The 25887-nt window shown below is 41.2% G+C and overlaps 1 protein-coding gene across 1 annotated transcript; it reads right to left on the reverse strand.

The window, feature by feature from the left end:
* Positions 1-13726: 13726 nt before the first annotated feature.
* Positions 13727-16291, reverse strand: Usp26 (ubiquitin specific peptidase 26). The gene is made up of 2 exons (XM_045139946.1): positions 15844-16291; positions 13727-15474 (listed from the first exon to the last, which is right to left on the reverse strand). The coding sequence occupies exons 1-2, from the start codon at positions 16289-16291 to the stop codon at positions 13727-13729; spliced, it is 2196 nt and encodes a 731-aa protein (XP_044995881.1).
* Positions 16292-25887: the final 9596 nt, after the last annotated feature.

Consider the following 25887-nt stretch of genomic DNA (forward strand, 5'->3'; position numbering starts at 1 on the left):
TTGTGACTGTTCCTTTTGGAGGAGCTAAACAAGAACCTGTTTCTTGATCTTTAACACCTTCTAGAGGCCACCTACCTTCCATAGCTCACTAGTGACCCCATTATTACATATGCAAGTAAGCAATGTAGGCCCAACCCCCATGAGGCCATCTCTCTCCACTTTTAATGACCTTTGTGATTATATTGGGCCTACCCCAATAATACAGCATAAACTCTCCTCTCAAAGTAGGTGATTTGCAACCTCAGCTGCACTTTGCTATGTAACATAACATATTCCCAGAGCATGGACAATAGAATGTGGCCATCATTGAGAGAGGTTGTTATTCTGCTAAACGCATTCAAGCCATCATGTATGTTAGACTGGTCTCACTCGAGGAAAAGATTGCTTATTTCGGTGGAGTTACACCATTGTCTCTTGGGGAATACGGAAGGGAAGGGGATGATGTCTAGTCACCTCTGCCCTTGGCAGCACTGATCAAATACCAGGATTCTCTTACTGAATGTTGTTTATCAAGAACATCATTACTGACACACTGATCAGCTTGTTGAATACACCGTTCAGGCTCTCACGGAGAAGGATTGTGGGTAGAATCCTGCACTCATGTGCAAAGATAAATAAGAGTGGATTATTATGATTTCAAAAGACCCTGAGGTATCTGTATCCATGTGAGAACCAGCTTACATACTTAAGTAGCCTTAGTACACAAATTCTAGATATCATTGGACATATGACTAGGAATATGGTATAGAAAGAAAATTTCCAGTGGGGCAAGAATGTATCAGTGTTCAACAAAGGAGGGAAAGAAGGAGGAGAAGAAAAAAAGGAGGAGGAAGAAGAAGATGAAAACATGCTCAAGGGCTGGAGAGATGGCGTAGCGGTTAAGCACTTGCCTGTGAAGCCTATGGACCCCGGTTCGAGGCTCGGTTCCCCAGGTCCCACGTTAGCCAGATGCACAAGGGGGCGCACGCGTCTGGAGTTCGTTTGCAGAGGCTGGAAGCCCTGGCGCGCCCATTCTCTCTCTCTCCCTCTATCTGTCTTTCTCTCTGTGTCTGTCGCTCTCAAATAAATAAATAAAAATTAAAAAAAAAAAAGCATGCTCAGTAAATTCTTTGGTCACTTACGTAATTATGGTGATGTCAGTGAGGCGTACTGAATCATATTGACATAGGAAAATACAGAGGCACCGCACGTACATGCAACAATGCCTTTTTAAGACTGATGAATTTCTAATACAGATAGCAAAGGAAACAATTTATTGTTTTACGTTCATTTTGTTATTTTTATTTATTTATTTGAGAGTGACAGAACAAGAGGCAGAGAGAGAGAGAGAGAGAGAGAATGGGCATGCCAGGGCCTCCAGCCATTGCAAATGAACTCCAGGTGCGCCCCCTTGTGCATCTGGCTAACGTGCGTCCTGGGGAATCGAGCCTCAAACCAGGGTCCTTAGGCTTCACAGGCAAGCACTTAATGGCTAAGCCATCTCTCCAGCCCAAAGGAAACATTCTCTAAGATTTTGTTTTAATGTGTTTTGCACAACATTTCATACCTTGCAGCAGAGTGGGTGATACAGTCTTGAACAAACCAGAAACAAATTGCTTTGTAATCACTTTTCCCTAAATTTCACACAATTCAGAGTGAACTGTAAGGTATCTCACCATGGTGTCTGTCTAGAAAATGAAGCCACATTTTACTTCTTGCTGGATATGTTTCATTTTGTAAGGTGTATGGAGGTATTACTTGTTTCTCTCACACGTACGATTATCTTTAGCAAAAGAAGTCTCCCTAGATATAATTAACAATTAATTAGCATATTCTTTCATGATTAAATGAAAGTGTGCAAAGTAAATAAGCTCAACCAGCTCTCTAATAATCATAGTGTTCTTGATGGAGCATCTTATCTTTGGGGGACAAAGTCTCAGCATCTGTATTATTGGTGGCATTCTACAATTTATGCCATTTCAAGGTCCATCTTTTTTTTACTTTTCAATTTATTTATTTGACAGAGAAAGAAAAAGAAAATGGGTGCACCACGGCCTCCAGCCACTGCAAACGAATTCCAGATGCGTGCGGCCCCTTGTGCATCTGGCTAATGTGGGTCCTGGGGAAATCAAATCGGGGTCCTTCTGCTTTACAGGCAAACACCGTAACTGTGAAGCCATCCCTCCAGCCACAAGGTCCATCTTTTCCTTGGAAATTTCATGGCACATCTCGGTTGTGCAGTCCGCCCTGCACTTTCTCCGATTAATCACCATCCTTTAGAATAGTATTCTTTTTTTTAATTTTTTTTTAAATTTTTTATTTATTTATTTGAGAGTGACAGACACAGAGAGAAAGACAGATAGAGGGAGAGAGAGAGAATGGGCGCACCAGGGCTTCCAGCCTCTGCAAACGAACTCCAGACACGTACGCCCCCTTGTGCATCTGGCTAACGTGGGACCTGGGGAACCAAGCCTCGAACCAGGGTCCTTAGGCTTCACAGGCAAGCGCTTAACCGCTAAGCCATCTCTCCAGCCCTAGAATAGTATTCTTTAATGCTAGTTCTCTTTGGTTTTGTATGATGTCATGCATTATATTTACAAACATATACCATAGACTTCAAGGCTTTTTTGTTTGTTGGTTTTTTGAGGTAGGGTCTCCTAGCCCAGGCTGACCTAGAATTCACTATGTAGTCTCAGGCTGGCCTCAAACTTACAGTAATCCTCCTAACTCTGCCTCCCGAGTGCTGGGATTAAATGTGTGTGCCACCATGCCTGGCTGGAGGCTTATTTTTTAATTGAGAATTAACACTCTGTAAATTGATCATATTCCCATTATTGCTCTCTTTTGTTCCCCTTTTCCCCTGCCTTATCCCATTGAGTACCCTCCTCTTTCCAAGCAAACCTTTATCTGTTTGGTTGTCTAATTTTGTCCTCTCTCATCTGCGATATCAAAGTGTTAACGGACTCAGTAATGTCCAGGTCTTGTGGTGGTAATGACATTCACTGCGAGGTCATTAATGCCCCAGTAAGTTCACGTCCTGAGGAAAGTGCCCCAAAGTACTCCTTGCCACTCTCTGGCTTTTGTATTTTTTCCACCCCTTCTTTAGCCCTGTTCCCTGAGCCTTGAAGGGTATGATAAAGATGTCTCATTTAGAACTGAGCTTTCAACAGACTCATATTGTCAGCACTTGGATGTGTTTTGAGTCTGTTCAGCATCTACTGCCATCTACAGAGAAGCTTCTTTGGCTGGCAGTGACAGTACTAACCCCATGAACCCCGGGAGGAGTGATCAAGATGTGTCCTCCAGTGCTCAGTGCTGGGCTTTCCCATCTCACCACCTTGATGAGTCTTAGGTCTCCCTGATATTCGCTGCCATCTGCAAAAAAAGAACTTGGAATGATTTTTACTTGACTGAGTTCATTAGTCTGGTCTAGGCGGGTAGTACTGGCAATGAATGGAATAAGACAGATAATTGGCCATACGGTGGCTGAAAGAAATGAAAAGTTGGGCTGGAGAGAGATGGCTTAGCGGTTGAGTGCTTGCCTGTGAAGCCTAAGGACTCCGGTTCAAGGCTCGGTTCCCCAGGACCCACGTTAGCCAGATGCACAAGGGGGCGCACGTGTCTGGAGTTCGTCTGCAGTGGCTGGAGGCCCTGGCACGCCCATTCTCTCTCTCTCTCTCTGCCTCGTTCTCTCTGTCTGTCGCTCTCAAATAAGTAATTTTTTTTTTAAAAAAAAAGAAAGGTAAAAGTTGATGCTATTATTTTAAGGTTTGGGTATGCCCAAACCTTAGCTATATTTATTTTTCCCTTGTAATAACAATGAGGTACTCAATCGTTGAGATCAATGGAACTTACTTAAATTGGAATTTTTTGCCTTTTAGCTTTTTTTCCCCACTCTCGGTGCAATGGTCTCCATGTCATTCTTCTATGTTTGGGCTTGCCTTTGCCAGGTATTGTAAGATATTCTCTCCATGTAAGTTGGCCACCCCATACTTCCTATTCTCAGTATGGGTCCTATGTGGGTAAATTGTGTGCACAACTGCACCCTCCCTTACTCACGTGCTCTGTTCCATAATGCTCTGAAATGCCAAACTTGCTCTTGTCTTTCTCCTCTCTACCCTACATTTAATTTCGATGAGGAAGTCATTTGACCTCATGAGCGCTACGGATCTGTTCTATCTAGGGCTTCTCCCTCTACCGAGAGGACCATTCCCAAATAATGTGTTCTTAGGGAGGAAATTTCAAACACTAGTAGTGACAGACCAAAGAAAGGCAAGTAAGCTTTTCCTTAGATGTCCTTTTAAAACAGCTTCCCAACCCTGCTACTAGAATTAGATAATAGGTAAGATTGAGTTTGATGAAACTTCTCTTGCAAAAAGAGGGCTAGATTGTTCACAGTGCTAAATTTGCTGACTAGAATCTTCACTTTCAACTTTCTCAGTGTCCCTAAAATAACAATCCTAAAACCAATGGAAACAGTGGCAATTTCTGTTACTCCCTCAAATCTATTATCTTGCATTAAAGTGGCAGAAAATTGGGCTGGAGAGATGGCTTAGCGGTTAAGCGCTTGCCTGTGAAGCCTAAGGACCCCGGTTCAAAGCTCGGTTCCCCAGGTCCCACATTAGCCAGATGCACAAGGGGGTGCACGAGTCTGGAGTTCGTTTGCAGAGGCTGGAAGCCCTGGCGCGTCCATTCTCTCTCTCTCTCCCTCTATGTGTCTTTCTCTCTGTGTCTATCACTCTCAAATAAATAAATAAATAAAATTTTTTTTGAAAAGTGGCAGAAAATTTTGTGATGTGCACAAAAGGAAAATGAACATGGGTTCCCACTAAGTCTGACTATGAATGTTACAAATGTTACCATGACAAAAGTATGAAGGACTCATGGTACAAGTAAACTTAAATAGGAAATTAGAAGATGCATTTGTTTCTCAGATGAAAACATCCATTCTTTTAAAAAACTGCTAATTTTATGCCACTGAGTTTTATTACACAAAATTTGCATAAAACAATGATAGTTCTTGCAATAATGAAACATACCTGAATGAGTTTTACTTAGTGGCCTCTGAAAGGTTCCCCAGGAACTGGGTTTTGGTTGCATTTGCCCTTAATACTGTCCACATGACACAAAATAGTGTCCTCTTACAAAATGCAGTTGTTTTTGCTTACATTTTTTTCTGAATTGCTGGACCAAGCATATGTGATGGTTTGATGGTTAGTTCCTTCTTTTCCTTCTTTCTTTCTTTCCTTTCTTTTTCTTTTCTTTTTGAGGCAAGCCAAACAGATTGCCTTTTTTATTAGCAACAGACAGACACAGAGAGAAATTGTGAGAGAGAGAGAGAGAGAGAGAGAGAGAGAGAGAGAGAGAGAGAGAGAGAGAGAGAATGGACACACTAGGGCCTCCAGCCACTGCAAACGAATTCCAGATGCACACTCCACCTTGTGCATCTGGCTTAAGTGGTACTGGGGAATTGTGCCTCAAATAGACAAGCGCTTAACCACTAAACAATCTGTCCAACCCCAGATTGCCTTTTTTCATGAGAGAGAGAGAGAGAACATTGGTATTCCTGGGCCTCTTGCCCCTGCAATCAAACTCCAGACACAAGTACCATTTTGTGCATCTGGTTTTATGTGGGTGCTGGGAAATCAAACCCAGGCCATCAGGTTTTGCAAACAAGTTCCTTTAACTGTTGAACCATCTCTCCAGCCCTATATGGTTACTTCCATATGTCAACATAACTAGGCTATATTACCCTCAACCCAACAGGAATCTAGGTAGTATTACGTAGGTATTTGTAGATATACTTAGTACAAAATCAGTTGGCTAAAGGAAAGGACATTATTCCTGATCTGGGTGGGTCTCATCCAATCAGGTAAAGCATAAATAAAAATAAATAAATAGTCAGTAAAGCATAAATAATAAAACTTCAGTGTTCTGAAGAAATTCTGCCTCAAAACTACAGTAGTTTCCAGCCTGACATTTTGCCTTAGGGATTTCCAACCTGAGACTACAATACCAAGTTTTGCCTTTTTGTAGCCTACTGGACTGTGCCACAGACTTCAGCTATGTTGGTGGTCTTAGTGTACTCCAGAGATACAAAACCAACAGGACATAGGTAGATAGCAATGAGTAAATGGGATACTCATGAGGAATTAGCTTCTGTTATTATGTGTTGAGAATTCTCATGGGCTGCATCTTGTAAGCTGAAGGCCCAGGAGACCCGATAGAGTGGTTCCAGTGCAAACCCAAAGGCCTGAGGACCCAGGAAGTAAATACTGAGTCTTCCTCAAGGCCCAAGGTGCAGAAGAAAAGTCTGAGAGCCAAAGATAGCTGTCTCACTTGAAACAAGAGTACAGATTTACAGTCATTGTATGTTTGAGTTCTATTAGGTCTTTTGACAAACTAGAGAATGGCCACCTCTTTTCATGAGCACAATCTTCTCTTTCTAATGATATAAATCCTAACATATTCTAGAAAATTCCCCATAATACACCTGGAAATGTCTGGGCAGCCCTTCGCCCAAACTGATAAACATGTGCACACACATACACTGTTGCTTGTTTCTCTGGCAAGTTTGAAAGAGACACTTAGCTACACTTCTAACACAAAACAAACCAACAAAAACAACTAGCAAGCATGCCTATGTATTGGTCATCCCAAGCTGTGAGCCAGCTTGCAGTTGGCCTTCTGTCCTGGTAATCTGAAGTTGGGAACTGATAGATATGTGTTAAGGAAAACAAACGGAAGACGGACCGTGGTTTGCATGGAGACCTGAAGATGTTTTGTATATACCAGGACTATGCAAGGGCTACCATAGAGTGCACTGTTGGCCTAAGATGGAAGTGTTCCCTGGCTATTCTGCCCAGCTGGAGGGGCAGAATTGGAAAATCTGGAAACTGTCAGTCCCTGGTTGTATTGAAGTTTAACTGCCAAAGTTTGATGGTGGTTGAGTTTGCATTGTTTTAGTCTCTCTTTGCTATGCCTTATACCAATTGAAAATGTTTACTCTGTGCCTTGTATGTTAGAAATGTTTAACTTGTTTGATTTTACAGGTCTTAATATCTTAAATTGGTCAAGACCGTGGGTACCTTTGAAATTGAACTGAGTACAATTTACAATGTGTGATGGTTAAAAATCTATTGGGGGCCAGGGGCAAAATGTGGTGGTTTGAATAGATGGCCCCCAATATATTCAGTTCTTTATTGTTTGTAATTTGCATCTGCAGCCACCTGGCTGGAGGCAGTGTCACTGGGTGGATCTTAAGGTGTGGTGGTTGGTTTGAGATTTCAATCTAAAGATATGCAAAGTGTGCCTAGCTAGAATTCCTGAAGTGTGCAGTGGCTTTTTACTTTTGGCTTGTACTTCTCTCTCTCTGTTTAGTCCTCTGAAGGCAGGCCAGATTCTTCTGCCATTTACGGAACTTCCCCTGGATCTGTAGGCTTCAATAAACATCCCCTCCTCCACAGCTGTGCCTGGTCTGGAAGTTCATCTCAGTGAACCTGATGCTGTCTGATACACCAGCTGAGCTGTGAACCCCAAGGATCTTCCTGTCTCTACCTCCATAGCATTGGGATTGCAAACACATTCCATCATGCCTGGCATTTTACATGCATTATGGGAATCAAAACTCAAGTCCTCATGTTTGCAAGCAAGCAATTTACAAACTGAGATACCTTCTCAGCCCTGAAAATATTGTTTACCGGTGGGTGAAAATGGAGAGGCGTCAATGACAATGATGAAATAAATGCAGGTACTAGAGAAGATAACAAAACTCCATTCATAGACAAGGGAACTGGGCTCATGAAACACTTAGCCATAGCTCATGTTATCCACACAGCAGAAGCATGAAAACAAAGAGATTTCTTGATAGCTCAGCCTTCTTACTAAGAGTTACACAAGCAACTGGAGTATTGTGATTTTGAATCCAATATCCTCTGCAACATTTTACATCAAAATATAACACTAAATAAAAGCCAAAGAAACAATCCCACATTAAAGTGTTTGGAGGTAGGGCTGGAGACCCAAGCTTACTTGGAACTGTCAGGCTGGCATAGAAGCCATGGCAAGCCTCCTGAGTGCTGAGACTACACATTATTTTTTAAATCTTTAGATTTGATATGGAGTATTATAGCTAGAATACCTTACATGTACCACCTCTATCAATCTGGGCATAGTTAGAAATGGTTTAAACAGGAGTTGAGTAAACTAAGTGTCTTCAGAATTTAAGAAATTTCTGTTTTGTATCCTAGGGCTGAGGGTGAGTACTCAAGTAAAGATAAATTTTGGAAGAGCCCTGTGATAAGTTGAATGCATGTTCCTCATAGACTCAGGTTTTGTTAAAGCTCAACTTCAATCTCCAGGCAACAGGCTGGAGGAGGTGACACTGGGGGCGGATTCTGGGGTTCAGCCCAAAGTTATGTTTTGGGGAGGACCTGATTTCCAGCCCAAAGATTTAAGAGAGTAGAGTGAGCTCTGGGGGCCCCTGCTTGCTGTCCATTCATGTCTGCTGCTCTTTGGTGTTTGCTGAATAGTGATGGTTTTCTCTCTCCTTGGATTTATGAGTTGGGGAAGCAGCTTCTCCTGCTGTAGATGAAATGTTCCCTTGGACCTCTAAGCTTGAAAGAAATCCATTTTTCCTATAAACTATATCTGCTTTGATGTTCGCCCTAACAATATAAAGCTGACTACAAGCCCCAATCCATAGGACCAAGTTTTAGACCCTGTTGTAACTTATGGGATTGAAGAAAAGTTTGCTATTTTACCTGAGCTGGAAAACGGGGAAATCGTTCTCTGGAGAGCATGTAGGCAAACCTCACTAAGTGTATGGATCTATGAGCATGCAGGAGAGGGACCCCAGTGGTAATTCTCTTGGGCACATGTAAGGTCATAACCAATAGTAAGATACAAGGTGATTTACAGAGATTTGGAGTGCTGGCAGGTCATGAAATCAGGACTATTCCATACTTATTAGGAGGGCTGGACATTAGGAAAGCCACACATAAAACCTGAGACCCAGGAGCCAAGGGAGTCAGGCCACTACTGCAGGCTTGGGTCCATCAGCATATGGTGTCCAAATTGAACATCCAGCAGCAAAATGATCACCAGGTCAGGTTGGAACTTCGCAGAGTAACAGGGAACTCATACATACTTTGGGTTTGTGGCTGAGACAGCAGATCACTAGTGATTTTCACACCCATTCTGGCACTCCATCAAAAACTAGAAACAGCAGGAGACCCCTTCAGCTTGCAGCGTAGATGAGGTATCTTTTACCAAGAGAGCTAGGAGTGCATTAAAGTAATTTTCCATTGTTTCTGAGAACATGTTGAAAGGTGAAGTTGAAACTGGAGAGTAATACATTATAATTAGCAACATCCACCCCCTTGGTTACTAAACTTTGATAATCACAATTGCACACACATCTGAATACTTCAACAAAATGCTTCTGTGGGCTGGAGAGATGGCTTAGCAGTTAAGGCACCTGCCTGTAAAGCCTAACAACCCAAGTTCAATTACCCAGTACCTATGCATCTGGAGTTTATTGGCAATGGCTGCAGGCCCTGGTGTACCAATTCTCTCTCTCAAATAATTAAAAAAATATATATCTGTATTTATACATGAAAAAGTACACCACTTCCTCCTATGAGCCAAGTTCTTACCCTTGTCCAAAATACAATGACTCATGCTTAAGACAATATATCCATTAGAGAGCCTACTAAGTGTTGCTCAAATTCAGTCTCTCATTGAATATTGTTGCCTAAATAACAGAATAATTAGCCTCCCAGTATTTGTACCTAAAATTAAAAATAAGAGCTAGAATAAGAAGATACAAACAATTCAAAATATATATAGTCCTTATTCCTCTAATTAACATCATTGTCTTCTTCAGTTACAAATTGCCCTTGCTCCTAACCCTCAGATAAGTAAGTTCTTTCTGCAATAACTCACACTTCTGTTCATGGGATCTATACCCTCTGCTTCTATTGTGTTTGTGGTAATTTTTCCATTAATTACTACTGAGTATGTGTGGTAAGCACAATACCACAAAGGTGTACACGTAATCATACTTGAAAATAGATTATAAAGAAAGGAGAATTAAGTTTGCAAATGTTAAAATGGTTGCATCAAGAAAAAGCTGTATGAGGGCTGGAGAGATGGCTTAGTGGGTAAGCGCTTGCCTGTGAAGCCTAAGGACCCCGGTTCGAGGCTCGGTTCCCCAGGTCCCACGTTAGCCAGATGCACAAGGGGGCGCACGCGTCTGGAGTTCGTTTGCAGAGGCTGGAAGCCCTGGCGCGCCCATTCTCTCCCTCCCTCCATCTGTCTTTCTCTCTGTGTCTGTCGCTCTCAAATAAATAAATAAAAAATTAAAAAAAAAAAAGAAAAAGCTGTATGAGGTCCAGAGAGAAGGCTTAGTGTTTAAGGCACTTTCCTGTGAAGCCTGAAGACCCATCTTCTACCCTCCAGATCCCTGGTTATCCAGACATACAAAGGTGAGGCAAGTGCAAGGTTGCACATGCCCACTAGGTGGCGCAAGAGTCTGGACTTTGATTATTGTGGCTGAGGCCCTGGTGCACCAATTCTCATTCCATCACACTCTCTCTCAAAAGTAAAAAGAAAAAGAATAAGCTGTATGAGCTTAGTGGATTCTTTTTTGTATTTTAATACTTAAACATACTATAATTCAACTGTTTTTCTCCTATTGCTTTCCTCCCTTCCCCCATCCCTATTCTACCACCCTCCTGTTTCCAAGTCATCCATCTGTTTTAATGTCTTCTTTTGACCTCCTCCATCCTCTAAGTCACATTGTTGATGGATTCAATATGGTACAGGTATTGTGGGAGTAAAAACCTCTATTATGAAAAGACTGAATGCACAAGTCAGTTCACGCTCAGAGAAGAGTGCTGCAAAGTACTCCTTCCCACCCTGTGGCATTTTTTGCACCCTCTTCTGCAGTGTTCCCCAAGCCTTGAGGGACATGATAGATCTGTCTTGAATAGTGCGGAGCTCTCGACAGCCTCTTATTTTCAGTTCTTCCATGAGTTTGGGTCTCATCAGTATCTACCACGATCTCCATAGAGAAGCCTCTCTGGCTGACAGTGACAGCAACACTAATTTTCCATCATCACCACCTCAAATGATCCCTGCAAGCCAGTGTGTGAAAAAGAGGTTTTGTCCAATGCTAGGCATTGGGATGTGCCTTCTTCTCATCACCTAGTTGAGTCATAGATCTCCCCAGGATTTACTGTTATCTGAAAGCAGTGCTTCTCAAAGCAGAAAAGGAGGGCAGAAAAGGGACAAACCAATGGCATTGTTAAAAATTCAGTCCTACACTGGTAACATTAAAGATGGAAGAATGAGGCCAGATGCCAAAGAATATGGGCAGCATCTCCAAGACAGTAATGTTTTGTCTTCAGAGCACCAAAGATTACAGCCCTGCTAATAACTTGGACTCACAATCTCTAAAATGCAAGATAATACAATTTGTTTTTTAAACTATTGTGTGTTTGGGAGCTAACTTATTACAAGTGCAATAGAAAAGAGAATCACTAAGCATCAATTTTTTGGCTCCTTGGATTACCTGGAAACATGATCCACACACTAAAATAACAGTTTACATTCATAGTAAATAATAACCACTAGGTCACTGATAGCTTTTTTTTGTCTTTTATTTAAAACAACAACATATAGGCAGTATACAAACCGTTTATGTGAAGATTTTCCTTTCCTCCTTGTCTTGCACAGATATTCCCAATATCTTCTTCCCTATTATCTTTTTGCCCTTTCAACCTGCCCTGCTTGCATTTGGAAGTCCAAATGAAAAAAAGGGGGGACTCCAAAATCAAATAGTTGCCCAACAACCTAAGACAAACGTAGAATGTAATCATCAAAAAAAAAAAAAAATCCAGCCAGGTGTGGTGATGCACACCGTTAATCCCAGAACTTGGGAAGCAAAGACAGGATTATCAGCATGAGTTCCAGGTCAGCCTGGGCTGGGCTAGAGTGAAAACCTACCTCAAAAAATATTAAAATTAAAAATCCTTCATCTGCACTATTATCTGTGCTCAGAAAACAATAATAAAACAGCCTCAAGAGGCCAAAAGCTGGAATTCAAAAGTCTCACTTCCACTACTTTTCTCCTACAAATGACATTCCAGAAATATCCTCAAGTGCATCAGCACAACAGCAAACACTCAATATTGTTAATTCAATCTAGCACATTCCCACTTACATACCTTGGCAATACTCAGGTCCCAATTTGACCTCCATCTAGACATACAGTCTTCTAAACAACTTAGTTCTCAAACTTTAGGAATAGTTTTCTCCTTAAGAACGCATTATCTAATTTCCCCATACCGCTAGATTCTAAATTCACCCCTTTAAAGGTCACTAGGACTAATAACATCAACAAATTCTAGGAATGATATAGCTATACTTAAACTATTCCCCGTACACAAGAGCCAGTGAAGGTGAGCTTGGAAACCTATTCCTCTATGTATGTGAGAAAGCCTTTAGTACAAGTCACTTGTTCCCAACAAAGGTATAAGTCACTTATAGATTCAATGTTTCAAAAGCTAAAGGCATTACAAAGATGGTAACATGAGAATCATTAAACCTCATAATTACATAGAGTGCTGACAGAATATAATCCACCCCCAGAACCATCTTGTATCTTTCCAGGTAATTAAGACACCTCTATATAGGTTTCTTGACATATCAAATCTTGTTACTAAATATCTTCTAGTTATGTAGATCCACTTTAAAGCATATGATATGCATTCAGTGAAGGAACAGAGAATATCATGTTGTAGGGTACAAAGACAAAAAAACCAGATTGTCTTCTAATGTTGAATATGCTAAATTTCCAATATTTTGCAGGTAATCCTGGAAACAAAAGCTCTTTTACACCATGAAAATGCCCTCTGCATAGTAGACCTGAAGGGCAAAGTGGGTTCAAATCTTCAAAGTCAGTAACTTGTTATTAGACAAACAGGCAAAGCATGCCCATTCTTTGTTAAATCGACTTCTTCACCCTTGAGTTCCAAGTCAGAGGGTACCTAGCAACTTGAACACTGAAGAAAAGGTATCGTTTAGTTGCCAATTTGGAGGCTTGACTTGATTCAAGTGTCATCTACCTATCTTCAAAAGGATTCAAAAACTATTAAGTCTCGTTTAACGCTTGTTGTCATGACAATATAGTTAGATGTATTTGTCAGGATCATGGTACCTTTTATTTTTCAACCAAATCACAGAATATGTCAAGCAGAACAGCTAATTTTATGTTTTCATAGGAAAGGAATTCGTTGAAAATAAGAAATACACAAGCAACTTTTTAAAACAATGTATAAGAGCAAACAACATAAACATCTATATACTAAAAACTGTCACTTTATTAAACATCAGAACCTCCATCAAATTTCTGTTTTCTGCTTTGAATTTCTGAATTGGTAGCCTTGGCATGAGCACTGTAATTACACAGTTCCCATGGGCCTTCCCTGCTCCTGATGGTGCTTGTTGGAAGATCATACCTATTAAAACTACTTCGTTAGAAAATGGAAAACAGAGGCTCCAGTTTTATATGAGATGAATGCTCATCTGCTAGAATTCTGGGGTTGAAGGGAGTCTGAGCTGGAAAGATTTCCCTTTAAAGTGCTTCTGTTAGAATGTTGGTCTTGGGCTAATTGCCTCTCTATCTCCAGATAGATTTTAAGTAAGAGAGACAAGTAGGAAACAGTTCGTGTTAGTGGTTCTTCTAAGACGTGCTATCAGGTTTGGAGTTCTTTTCCTGTAATAACAGCTTTTCAAAGAACTCATTATACATGTAAAAGAAGACATACCCAGTGGAAAGTCTAGCCTTCTGCATATGGTCCTCCCTGATACTTGATACCTCTAGATCACTGAAATTGAACCACAGCTTCTTCCTAAAGTCATAGGCATCATTGATGTAGTGGCCTCCGTGGGGACTACTCCCAAGATGGCTTATAACATCAATGAGACGATAGATTTGCTGATTGCCCTCCGTTAAGGCACTTGTTTTTGGTTCCTTAGCTTTTGACTTTCTCCTCTGATCAAAAACAGGTTTGTTTTCAGTAGTCTTATGGGATTGCTGTGAACACTGGGGATGCAGCTTAACATTCTTGGGATTTAATTCTGTAGATTGGCTTCTGAAATTCTTTGTCTGGCCCCAGTCATTTGACTCTGGAAGAGTTTGAAGGAGAATTTGTGCCAGAGACCCTCTATGATTTTTCTTCTCTTCACACGTCTGAGCATTTTGGGGTACTTGGAATGTTTCTTGAGTTTGGGACATTTTATACTTAAAACTTTCAAAACTTGACATTACAAATGTATCCATTTCTTCAAATTTCTTTAGTTTTGTAAAAATCCCATTGTCTTCATCTGTCGGTTCAGAGTCACCAACATTTAGTATAGAATGTTTATCAAGTTCTGTTGGTTGCTGTCCTCTTGATCTTTTAGGGAGTCTCTCCAAGTTCTGTGGGTCTGATTCATTGTTTAATCCCATATGCACACCTTGGAAAGTCTCTGATTTTGACGATGAAGTTAATGGTGAGCTGATGGTTTCAGCCTTCGTTTCATAAAGGGATGTTACTAACTCAGTATCTTTCACCAGTCCATTCTTAGTAAGGGGATGAGGTGGTTTGGTGTTCTTACCACAGTGACAAGATAACTTCAAATATTTGGAAACAATAACACTTTGCTCATCCTTTGTCACTTCCAGGGACTCATTAAAGGTATAGCGCTTCAGATGAACAATAAGGACCCTGGGTAGCCTACTGAACTTCTGCACTACAATGGACCTACTGTGCTTGCACTTCTCACATGTATGCTCAATCTCTTCTGCTCTAAAGAAAAGATCCAGACAGGACTGAACAGACAAAGTCTGTGATTTCATTCCTTGGGGAAGGTTGACTGAGAGGTAACTGCTTGGTTCTGCCTTTAGAACAATGGTGCCACAAGCTTTACAGAAGATAGAGCTCAACAGCTCAAAGTCAAAATTACTGCTGACTGGACAAGCAAGCGTTTCAGTCTGAGCACAATCCATGAGGGTCTGTTGAAATGAATTATTTCCCCCAAATTCACGGCTTATGTCCCAGATAGAGTTTAATTTTTCTATGGTCTCCTTCAACTGAACTAAACAGAGACTTAAAAACTCATGAGCATCATTCTGTCTATCAATAGCAAATATCTCCCCATGAGCTGAAAGAGCTCTTTTTATATTAATAAGTAACTTTTCCTTCATTTTCACATTGTAAACATCTTTCAAAACTAGCAGTTGCATCAGATACATGTTAAACTTATCACTTGGCAGCTTAACCCATGGGAAACCCTGATTGAATAAATCATTAATAAACAGTGGAACTGAACATAAAGACTGTAAAACTACGTTTATGTAACAGGTGTTTCCCACATTGGGGAAACCTTGCAATACTTTCTGTGGGCACAAGAAAAGAGACTTCTGAATCTCATTCCATTTTACCCTACCTGTAACAGAGTCTTTTTCCAATAGAAATGGCATAAACATGCTTGCAATAGTTTTGGGACCAATAGCACTGAAGGAAGGGGCCCCAGTGCAGTTGCGCCCTAATGAAAACTCAAATGCTGACTTATCATTATCTGACTTTCTTAACTGTGCTTGTTTCTCCCCCTTGTCATTTACAGGCATCGAGGAAACTGAGTCAGGTTCTTCTTTTCTCCTGGAGTCATTTTTTTCTAGGAATTTCTTGTCATTCTTTTTTGAAATAGTTATGATCATTTTCCTTTTCCTGTACTGCTTTTTAAATGAGTTTTCTTCACTAGTCAGCGGTGATGGGTTTGGTTTTAACAAAAACATCCTAGACACTAATGGTTCACTTTTTCTGGCTGCCTCAAAGCTTCCACCGCTTGCTTCCTCGCTGACTTTGTTCACTGAAGTGTTCTGAAACGTTTCCTGTGTGGTCGTAGAGGAAACACCATCTGTACCCTTAACATATCTTATAGATGGTTTAATCTTATGTTTACAGACCCGGTCTAGGAATACCTTCAACTGCTTGGCGTCTGGGGTGGATAATTTTTCAATAAACAAGAAATCATTATTTTGGAAAGTTAAATGGAGGTAGTTTTGGTCTTCATTGGTTCTACGGATCACATCTTTAACATTATTATACAGCTGTAAACTTTTGATTTTTCCAGTGTCCAAATAGAGCACCATTTTAATTTCCTTGTTCCCTACCACTGCTTCAATGAATGAACTCTGTGTTTTCGACATCCCGGTCTTCCCATTCCATATTTGAACAATGCCCTGAACCAATAGGGTAGCCATGGTATTTTCACAAATAAAATGTATGTATCTTGGGTTACTTGAAGTTTTGGTTTTGTTTCCCAAGTTCACCTAGGAGATAAACAAAATGGTGATTCATTAGTTTTCTATTCACACATGATCCTAGTTCTAGCTTGGGTTGTATAGTAAAGATCTTTCAGGTTCTCTCTGGGCATCTAGTTCTTCAATGTTTACAGCAATGTCTTATGAGAGCCATCCATAGTTGCATGAGGGCAGAAGTCTTGATTCCCAAGGCAAGACCACAGTTTAAAATAAAACTCAAGAAAAGTTGTTTCAGTTACCAGAGATATGCTTAGATAAAACTCAAATTTTATATAACAAAACTCAATCCCCTTTCCATTCCAATAGTGGATTCTATTCTAATTTAATTTCTCTATTCTGAGTAAAATCAAGAGCTACATAGACAACTTTCAATACGTAGCTGTAAAGCATACTGGAGGGTCTCAGGTGTATACAAATAATGTGTGGACCTTTGTCACAGAAGGGCCTTACAACGTATAAATGTATAAGCAAAGCAGAAGCCCTTGCTGGGCGTCACGGTGCTCCCAGCACTCGGAAGGCAGAGGAAGGGGGATTACTATGAGCTTGAGGGCACCCTGAGACTACATAGTGAATTCCAGGCCAGCCTGCACTAGAGACCCTACTTCAAAACAAACAGAAAAAACCAGGAAGGAAGGAAGGAGCACTGTATGTCTCTTACCCCAATCATAGATGAGTACCTTTTTTGATGTCTGCAGAAGTAAATCCTTCCACCTCCTTCTAAATCCAGCTGTCACTTTCTTTTATCACCAAGGAATTTTCATACATTTCACCCCTCATTGACAAAAGTTTAAGAATGACAACTTCCTGATCATCAGATATAGGATCAAAGGGTTTCTGAAGCCAAATCTAACCACAAGACCCACTAATCCAAGTTAAGGCTATACGTTCAAAAGCATTAGGAAACTTAGGTATAGCTAAATGGTGCAACATGTGTTTAGAATGCACAAGATCCTGGGATCAATTCCCAGCATGCCCCAAATAATTCTTTACAAACAGTGAAGGGTCTGTGGTTAAATGCATTCTATGCAAGGATGGAAGAGGCCTGAGAGGGCCTAAGGCCTGAGCTTGATTCCGCAGCATCCACAGAAACTGCTGGGCATGGCCATGCACTCCCACAACTCCAATCGTCTGGGGAGCAGAGAATGACAGGGGTTCATGAAAACTGTAACTCCACATTCAGAAAGAGATTAGGTCTGAAGGAAATACATGGATGAATGACAGAGGATGTCATCTGACCTTCACATCTGCACACATATGTGGACACATCACACCATGTATTGCACATGCAAAAAACCCCAGTAATGTTGGATCACGTAATCAGATCTACACCATCACTGAAAAGTTACACCTTCTGAGTAAGTAAAAGACTGATGTAAAAATCACTGAAAGCAACTGGTACTACAAATGTTTGTGCCAGAAACTATAGGTCCAAGAATCTAATGGAAGTTTTTTTTTTTTTCTCTTAGTTATTCTTCCTGAGTCTTTTTGATATTATTAGCTTGCTAAGCAAATCCTATCTTTATGAATAATACTAAAAGAAACTTCTCTTTGATCCCTGCTCAAATGATCAAAAACTGAAAATTTGTGGAACATGATAAGATTTTGGTTATAAAGTGTTTCATCTATCAACCTATGTTCAGTGAACTGGGGATTGTGCCCATCCATACGCAAAAGCTTATATGCATCCAAGTGAGAGAATGATTGTACCCAGCATGGTGGAGTTGGGACTGTGAAAACAATCGGTCACAGAAGAGATTTCAACTTGTTTAGATTATTGACAGCTCACTGTCCTACTGTGGGTGCTAAATAAGGCTTTAAGTGATTTCTTCTCCACAAAAGTCACTCGTTCCTCATTTTTGAAAACATTCAAAGAGGGCTGGAGAGATGGCTTAGCGGTTAAGCGATTGCCTGGGAAGCCTAAGGACCCCAGTTTGAAGATTGATTGCCCATGACCCACGTTAACCAGATGCAATCTGGAGTTCATTTGCAGTGGCTGGAGGCCCTGGCGCACCCATACACTGTCTCTCTCTCTCTCTCTCTTTCCAGACTGGGCTCCAGCCGCAGGAAAAGGCAGGAAAAGCCAGGTGCGGGCGCATCCCCTCACACCGCGCTCTCCGCAACTAGGGAAACATGAGGGGAGAGCGGCAGTGAGCAATGGAGGAGCAGACCTGAGGAGCAGACCGGGAGGTAGAACAACACCTGGAGCAGCCAGAGAACCAGAGCAGCTGCGGCTCCCTCCCCTCCCCCACCACCTGAGCCCAGCTGCAGCGAACAGAGCAGCGGCCCGGACCGGCCACGCCAACTTGAGCCGACTGCGGGACCCAAGCAGGAGCAGAGTTCAGCAGCAACATCAGCAGCTCTGGAGCCGGTACCAGTGGCCCCAGCAGCAGCAGACCCAGGAGCGGCAGCAGTTCCAGCAGCAGGGGTGCTGATCTGCAGGGCCACAGTTGCCAGGATTGGTTTGCCCCGCAGGAAAAGCCAGTGCCCAGCTCCAGAAATCAGAACAGCAGCCCGACGACCCAGGCAGCAACTTGACTGAGACCAAAATCATCCAAGAATCTGCTTCTCTTTTTCAGATAGATGCAGATCCCATGGAGAGAGCTGCCCCAACATACCTCAAAAGGGGCCCAACTGAAACTAAGGACAATTGGTGAAACAATCAAGGGTGATATTTTCCTGTAAACCAGATACCAGCACAAAGCGGAAGGAGACCAACGCAGAGAAAAATCAACTCCTACCAAATCAGAGAGCCAGAGCCTCAGAGGCCCCCAACATCTCAGCACTGAAGCAGACCTAAAATGAACCCAACATGGCTCAGGGAAATTTTGCGGAAGAGGGGGTGGAAAGAATGTCAGAGTCACATGTTAGGTCATGATTTGCAGAGACTTTTAGCATACCAATAACTGGGGACTAACTCCACAATGCACGACCCATTTACATCAACAAGGAGGGTCTAATGGGAGGGGGTAGATCATAGATGAGCCTAAACAATGGTACCAAACTACCTGTATTTGATGAAAAAAAAAACTAATAAATCAAATTAAAAAAAAGAATATTAAGGACAGAAATATTCATTCTTCATAATGATTTAGATTAAATGCTTCACTGTGTGCATATCACAAATGAATAGGGGCTTCTATCCAAGGATGATGAAAAATCTTGGAAATACCATGTTAGTGCCATTTTCTAGGACTTGCTACATACTGGGAACACTGTTTTTGTAAGGGGGAGGTGGAGGCAGTGAATGAGAAGGAATCTCTTAGAATATGATTTTTCATGCCCGGCATCATCCACAATATGCCTGCTTCAGCCTCATCCTTTGCAAAGTACGTCCCCTGGGCAGAATGTCTACAAGCCCAAGAACACAAAAGCCCAGGTTATTAATTCCAAATGAAGGTAATCTAATAAGGACTTGTGCTTCTGTGGAAATACCCCCCCACTCGACGATGCATTACTATCTTCCACCATTCATGCTTTCATTATTTCAAGAGCAAGAAAACCTGAAAAATGACCAAGCATCTTTAAATTTTAAATCTTCAAGTCTTATTCTCAAAGAGTTCATTACAAGAATATTAAGAAAGAAGAAAATGCAATGGAATAATATCTTTGAAGTGTTCTGGTTAAGTAGTTATGCTTCAAAATGACAAAAAACCATTTGTTCTGATACAGAGGGAGCTACAAGCCAGGTGTGGTGGCTGATGCGTGTAATCCCAGCACTCAGGAGAAGACCAAGGCAAAATTACCACCAGACTACCATGGGTTTGAATCCAGCCTCCACTACATACATACTGGGTTCCAGTATGGGCTACAGAGTGAGACTCTGTCAAAGAAGGAGAAGGAGGAAGGGGAGGAGAAAAAAAATGACATCTGTACTAGAAAAATATTTAGGCTCAATAGCTGAGAAAGTAGGGGCTGGAGAGATGGCTTAGTGGTTAAGCGCTTGCCTGTGATGCCTAAGGACCCCAGTTTGAGGCTTGATTCCCCAGGACCCACATAAGCCAGATGCACAAGGTGGTGCACGTGTCTGGAGTTTGTTTCCAGTGGCTGGAGACCCAAGCATGCACATTTTCTCCCTCTTTCTCTGTCACTCTCAACTAAATAAGTAAAAGTAACCAAAAATTTAGAAAAAAATAACTGAGAAAGTAGTATTTCTATGTCAGTTCTCTACTGACATGACTAAATTGTTACTCAAATAAAATCATGTACTCTTTTTATCTTCTTGAGCAGGTGAAAGTTAATGTGTAGGTGGTGTGATACAGTTGATAAGTACTAATTATTGTATTTCACAACTCCCTCCAAACACGAGGTAAGAGAACAAAGAAGTGGCTAGTGGATGGTAAGAAAAACAATGTCATTCCCTCAATCGACAGAAATTATGAAGGCTTCACAGGGTGATGGGCTACTCTATGTATGCACGAGGAACAGCCCGAACCTGGTAAGTACCACAGGTGTTTATAATAAATTTCTGACTATCTACCATCATCCCAAGCAAGAACTTTGACAAATAAAGCAATTTTAATTCCTGCTTGTTTTAAACTAGAAATATCCAAGTGGGCTGGTCCACTTGCATTCCCAGATCCCATTAAATGTTCTGAACATCATCAATGTGGTCTAGAGAGCTGTATTCTAGAAGATTATGCTTCCTGATTCAATACAATTAATATGCACATTGGATTTCCCAAGACAGGGTAAATAAAAAGTTTCTCAGAAAAAGTGGTTAGTGAAATCTGAACTTGGGAGTATTATGAATATGTAGACACTGGTAAGTGACAAAGGACTTGTTAAAACCCCATAGGTGTTTTCAAAAGCGAGCACTTACTTATCTACGCATTCACCATTGCACAATTATGTTTGGAAAACCAGAAAGCACTGTAGGTATACAAATCTGAATGGAAACACAAAAGTCAGGACTCTTACAAATTTCTCACTGAAGGAAAGAAATGAAAAAATGCAGATACAGGGCTGAGAATCTGGCTCCCTGCTGGAGTGATTGCCTAGTGTGCTTGAGAACCTGGATTCTCCTGCAGCTTCAAGTAAACTCCAGACACAAGTGCTACTTCGTACATGTGGCTTTACATGGGTACTGGGGAATCAAATCCAAGCCATCATCAGGCTTTGCAAGCAAGCACCTTTAACCACGGTATCATCTCAACAGCCTAAGTCCCTGGGTTCTATCTTCAACACTGGAATGGAGGGAAGGAGGGAGAAAGAGCAAACAGGAAGGGTGGGATGTTGTACAAAGCTGTTTTCTAGACATACGTAATATGGCCATTATGACAGTCATGAACTCACAGCAACTTTGATTATCAGCACATGAGCTGTGTGAGTGTACCCAACACTCTTTCAGAAAGGCAAAAAGAGGGTACGAAAGAGCTATGGGGGATGACTATGTACAACATATGACATATAGGCACTCATGAAAATTCATAATAAACACCATTATTATATTTAATATATGCTCACATTTTTTAAAATTTTCAGTGATAGAGAGGCAGAGAGAGAATGGGCATACCAGGGCCTTTCAGCCACTGTGAACGAGCTCCAGATGTGTGGCCCCCCTTGTGGTACATGTGCGGATTGTGCAGTTGTGTCACTGTGTCTGGCTACATGGAAGCTGGAGATTCAAACATGTGTTCTTAGGCTTCACAGGCATGTACCTTAACTGCTAAACAATCTCTCCAGCCTCTAACCAAAAAAAAAAAATTAATGAAAGAAAAATTAATCTCCACATAAATAAAATATATACAATGTAAGCCAGGCATGGTGGTGCATGCCTTTAATCCCAGCACTTGGGAGGCAGAGGTAGGAGGACCGCCGTGAGTTCGAGGCCAGCCTGAGACTCCATAGTGAATTCCAGGTCAGCCTGAGCTAGAGTGAGACCCTACCTTGAAAAACCAAAAAATAATAATAAAAAATTATATAAAAATGTAAGACTATAGTAGCTGTCAAAGGAAATAGGGGACTAGATTATGCCAGTGGTGATGAGGAGGGACTTGCTTAGGGCTTGAAAAGTCTCACTGATAGGATCTTGAAGGAAGCCAGGAGGGCAATAGACTTAGGGTGCTCCAGGTACAAGAAGAGTAAGTAAAAGCCTCTCTCTGGCAAGATGTACTTGGAATCTCAAGAGACAGTGGGTCAGCATGGATGGTGAACAGTAAAGAAGGCATCTGCAGAGAAGGAGGGTAATTTTGTGAATGAACCAGGCACCCAAGCAGTATCAGGGCTGAGATCTGGACTCATGGTCATGAATGTACACTGAGCTCATTCAGCACACTCTTGTTCTCCCCAGCTACATCCGATCTGCCTATTTGCAGTGGTAGAGGTGTGGAATAGACCTTGAATCCCACTTGTTGACAATTCTGCCATTCCTAAGTAACTGAGTAAGAAGAAGACTGGAAGTGAAGGCATAAGGGGCCTAGAGGCATGGACTCAAAAGTTGAAATGGGGACAGAGAACAAAACTCAGGCAGCCACGATTCCACTTCTCATTTTAATAGCTGTAATTCTGCCTCCTGGCTCTAAGCAACTGTCAGCTACATGCAGACTTCCGTCTGTTTTTCTCCTCCCACCTTTCTTTCTGTTTCTCTATTCATTCTTAACATGGCTTCCAAGCTAGAAAGTTTGGGAATGGCGGATAGAGTTGCATGTTAAGAGGTGGACTGGGATCGAGGCAGACTGGGAGGGAGAGGAAACCAACCTTCCCTTTGCCTACCCGCCCAAGTTTGGGTTAAAGGTCAACACATCAAGAGGGGCATTGGTTGTCTACAGCACTGGCAATTAAATCCTCTCATTATATTAGGTCCAAGCTTCAGTGTGCATGGCTTTTCAAAATGATTGGATCAAGGCAGACTTTCTTTTTCTTTTTCTGGTATAAAGGTGCATTTCGCTACTCAGCAAACGTCCAAGTCATTGTACAGCAGAGAAATGCCATTATTTTGCCTCTTGACATACACTGCACATAAATCTCTCCATAGGAGGCCCTGACTAAAATGGGAAGAATTCTCTAGACTAGCAAATTGTTCCCATGAACTATTCAAGCTTTGAACCCTTTCTGAAAGACAGATTTGGCAGAGCATGTTTTTCTTTTCTTTTTCTGTTTTTCAAAATGATTGTGTGAGGGCTACTAATAAGATGTAGCTGATTAAGAAAACAGAAAGCATAGCTTTTACAAAGGCAAATATGATTGCATTAACAATCTTTCATGAGAGTGTACTTTTATATATTATTATTTATTATACAAATATATTAAATTTATCACATTTATTATTTTTCAAGGCAAAATTAATTCCTTTTCTCCTATCTCCTGCAACATTTCTTAGAATTTTCTAAATACTGCTGTAAGAATTTGTTTATTCACTTACTAACCAAAGTATCTGTTCATATCTTGTCAACCACAGCATTAGCCATGAACCAGACCCAAAGACAAAGCAGTCAATAGTCCTGATCTCAGCTAGGTTGAAGGAAAACTACACAAAATAGCAGTGTAAAGAAAAATGTATGAATTAATATAAGTAAAATTCAGCTTATTTCCAGAGTTTGTGTTTTTGACCTTCTCGGCTTCTTTATTGTTTCCTTACTGCTGGAATTCCTTAGCAAGGCTCCTACTCTTGTCTTAGTTTTCCTCTTCCTTTAAACCCTGTCCTTGTCTCATTTCATTCAATTGCCAGGTCTGACTTCCTGCCTCAGAATTCAAGAAGCCTTCACGATGGTTACCTCACCTGCACTACCTTGCACTCTTCTTCGTTATAACCTGACCAGAAAGCGAACAGGTACCAGAGAACAACCTTTCGTCTCCTTAGTGTACGTAGTAAAATATTCCTTTGCCCAGAGAAATCATAGTTGAACAAGTGGGGATATTTTATGAGCTGTAATTAAAAAAATAGTAATTTTCTAGAGAACAATGGCCCAAGTTTTGAACCAAGAGGTGGAAAGACAAGAAGGAATGAAATTAATGAGTCCTAGCTATTACCAACACATCTAGCCATGACATCTTTTGCAGCTGAATGAAATAGGAAATCAAATAGGTTAACACAAGTTCTATCAAGTTCAAAGTGCATACACACTTTTACAAAGCAATTCTTTCTTCTATTAAGGTTCTGGACTACTGATAGCCATCATTTTTAAATGACCTGTAAAATTATATTTACTATCATGTGATATTGGCAGGTGCAAAACTCGGTCACAATAATGACATTGTACAAAAATGACTACATGTGGTAAATGTAGTTATCAAAGAATACTGAAAAGAACTTTAATAAAAAAAAGGGAGTACCATCATGTCTCTTATTCCCCATGTTCAACTTGAAACGGGGTGCTAAGATTGTGACTTACTACTAAATTGATGTGGATAATTCTGAATTATCCAAAAGAGAAAGTGTGTAACTCCAGATCATATAGTAGAATATGTATACATGTGTATCTGGAGCCGGAGGGAAAACTGATGCCTACATGAAACTGTGGTCATAAAACAGTGTGACACTATTTCTATGATGGGTCAAGATTTCACAACACTGAAAGGCAAATCTGTCTGGACAGGAATTGGTATAAGATTTGCCATCTTATGTAGGAGATGTCATGTCACTCAGTTGGTAGGGTTTGCCAAGGATGTGCAAAGCCGTGGATTCAAACCCTAACAATGCATAAATTGGGTGTGGTGGTACATGCCTATAATCGTAGCAATCCCAGGAGTTGGATGCAAGAGGATTCTAAGTTTGAAAGTTAGGAAGTGGACTGGGCTAGAGGCAGGCTGGGAGGGATAGGAAGTCCCACAGCAAGTTCAAGGCCAGCATGGGCTACATGAGACCCTGTCTCCAAAATAAGTAAATAAATACAATAGACTACACCCTAAGTAGAAAATAACTGGAAAATAGTCCATGAAAAAAAAATCCCAAAAGAACTGTATGTTAGGGAAAAAAAAAAAAAAAAAGACTATCCAAGAAAGACATTTTTTGGATTCACTGGACAAGGGTAACAAACTCACAAAAGATTAGTAAGAAATCTGTTTACCAGAAAATTTCACCAGATGAGTATTCTCAGTGAGGAACTTTCCAAGTTCAGTCATGACCCCCAAGCCAGAACCTATTATGGCAAGAGGCTTCTGGTGAGTTAAAAACTTCAAATACGGGGCTGGAGAGATGGCTTAGCGGTTAAGCGCTTGCCTGTGAAGCCTAAGAACCCCGGTTCGAGGCTCAGTTCCCCAGGTCCCACGCTAGCCAGATGCACAAGGGGGCGCACGCATCTGGAGTTTGTTTGCAGAAGCTGGAAGCCCTGGCGCGCCCATTCTCTCTCTCTCCCTCTATCTGTCTTTCTCTCTGTACCTGTCACTCTCAAATAAATAAATAAATAAATAAATAAATAAAAATTAAAAAAAAAAACTTCAAATATGGGTTGGATGGATGCCTCAGTGTCATGAAGACCTGAGTTTGGACCTCTCCCCCTCCACCACTTAAACAAATGGGTGCAGTGTACTTGAAATTCCAGCACTCAGGAAGCAGAGGCAGGGGCTCACTAGCTAGCTAGTCTAGGTGAATCAATTGA

The sequence above is a fragment of the Jaculus jaculus genome, chromosome X, assembly GCF_020740685.1.
Source record: "Jaculus jaculus isolate mJacJac1 chromosome X, mJacJac1.mat.Y.cur, whole genome shotgun sequence".
Classification (NCBI taxonomy): Eukaryota; Metazoa; Chordata; class Mammalia; order Rodentia; family Dipodidae; genus Jaculus; species Jaculus jaculus.

Bases quoted from the DNA above. Each gene is read 5' to 3' on its own strand.
- Usp26 (XM_045139946.1), bottom strand. From the start codon at position 16,291: ATGGCTACCCTATTGGTTCAGGGCATTGTTCAAATATGGAATGGGAAG. The intron at 15,475-15,843 runs GTGAACCATTAG...ACTCTGTTACAG, and splicing joins CTTTGAGGCAGCCAGAAAAA to GTAGGGTAAAATGGAATGAG.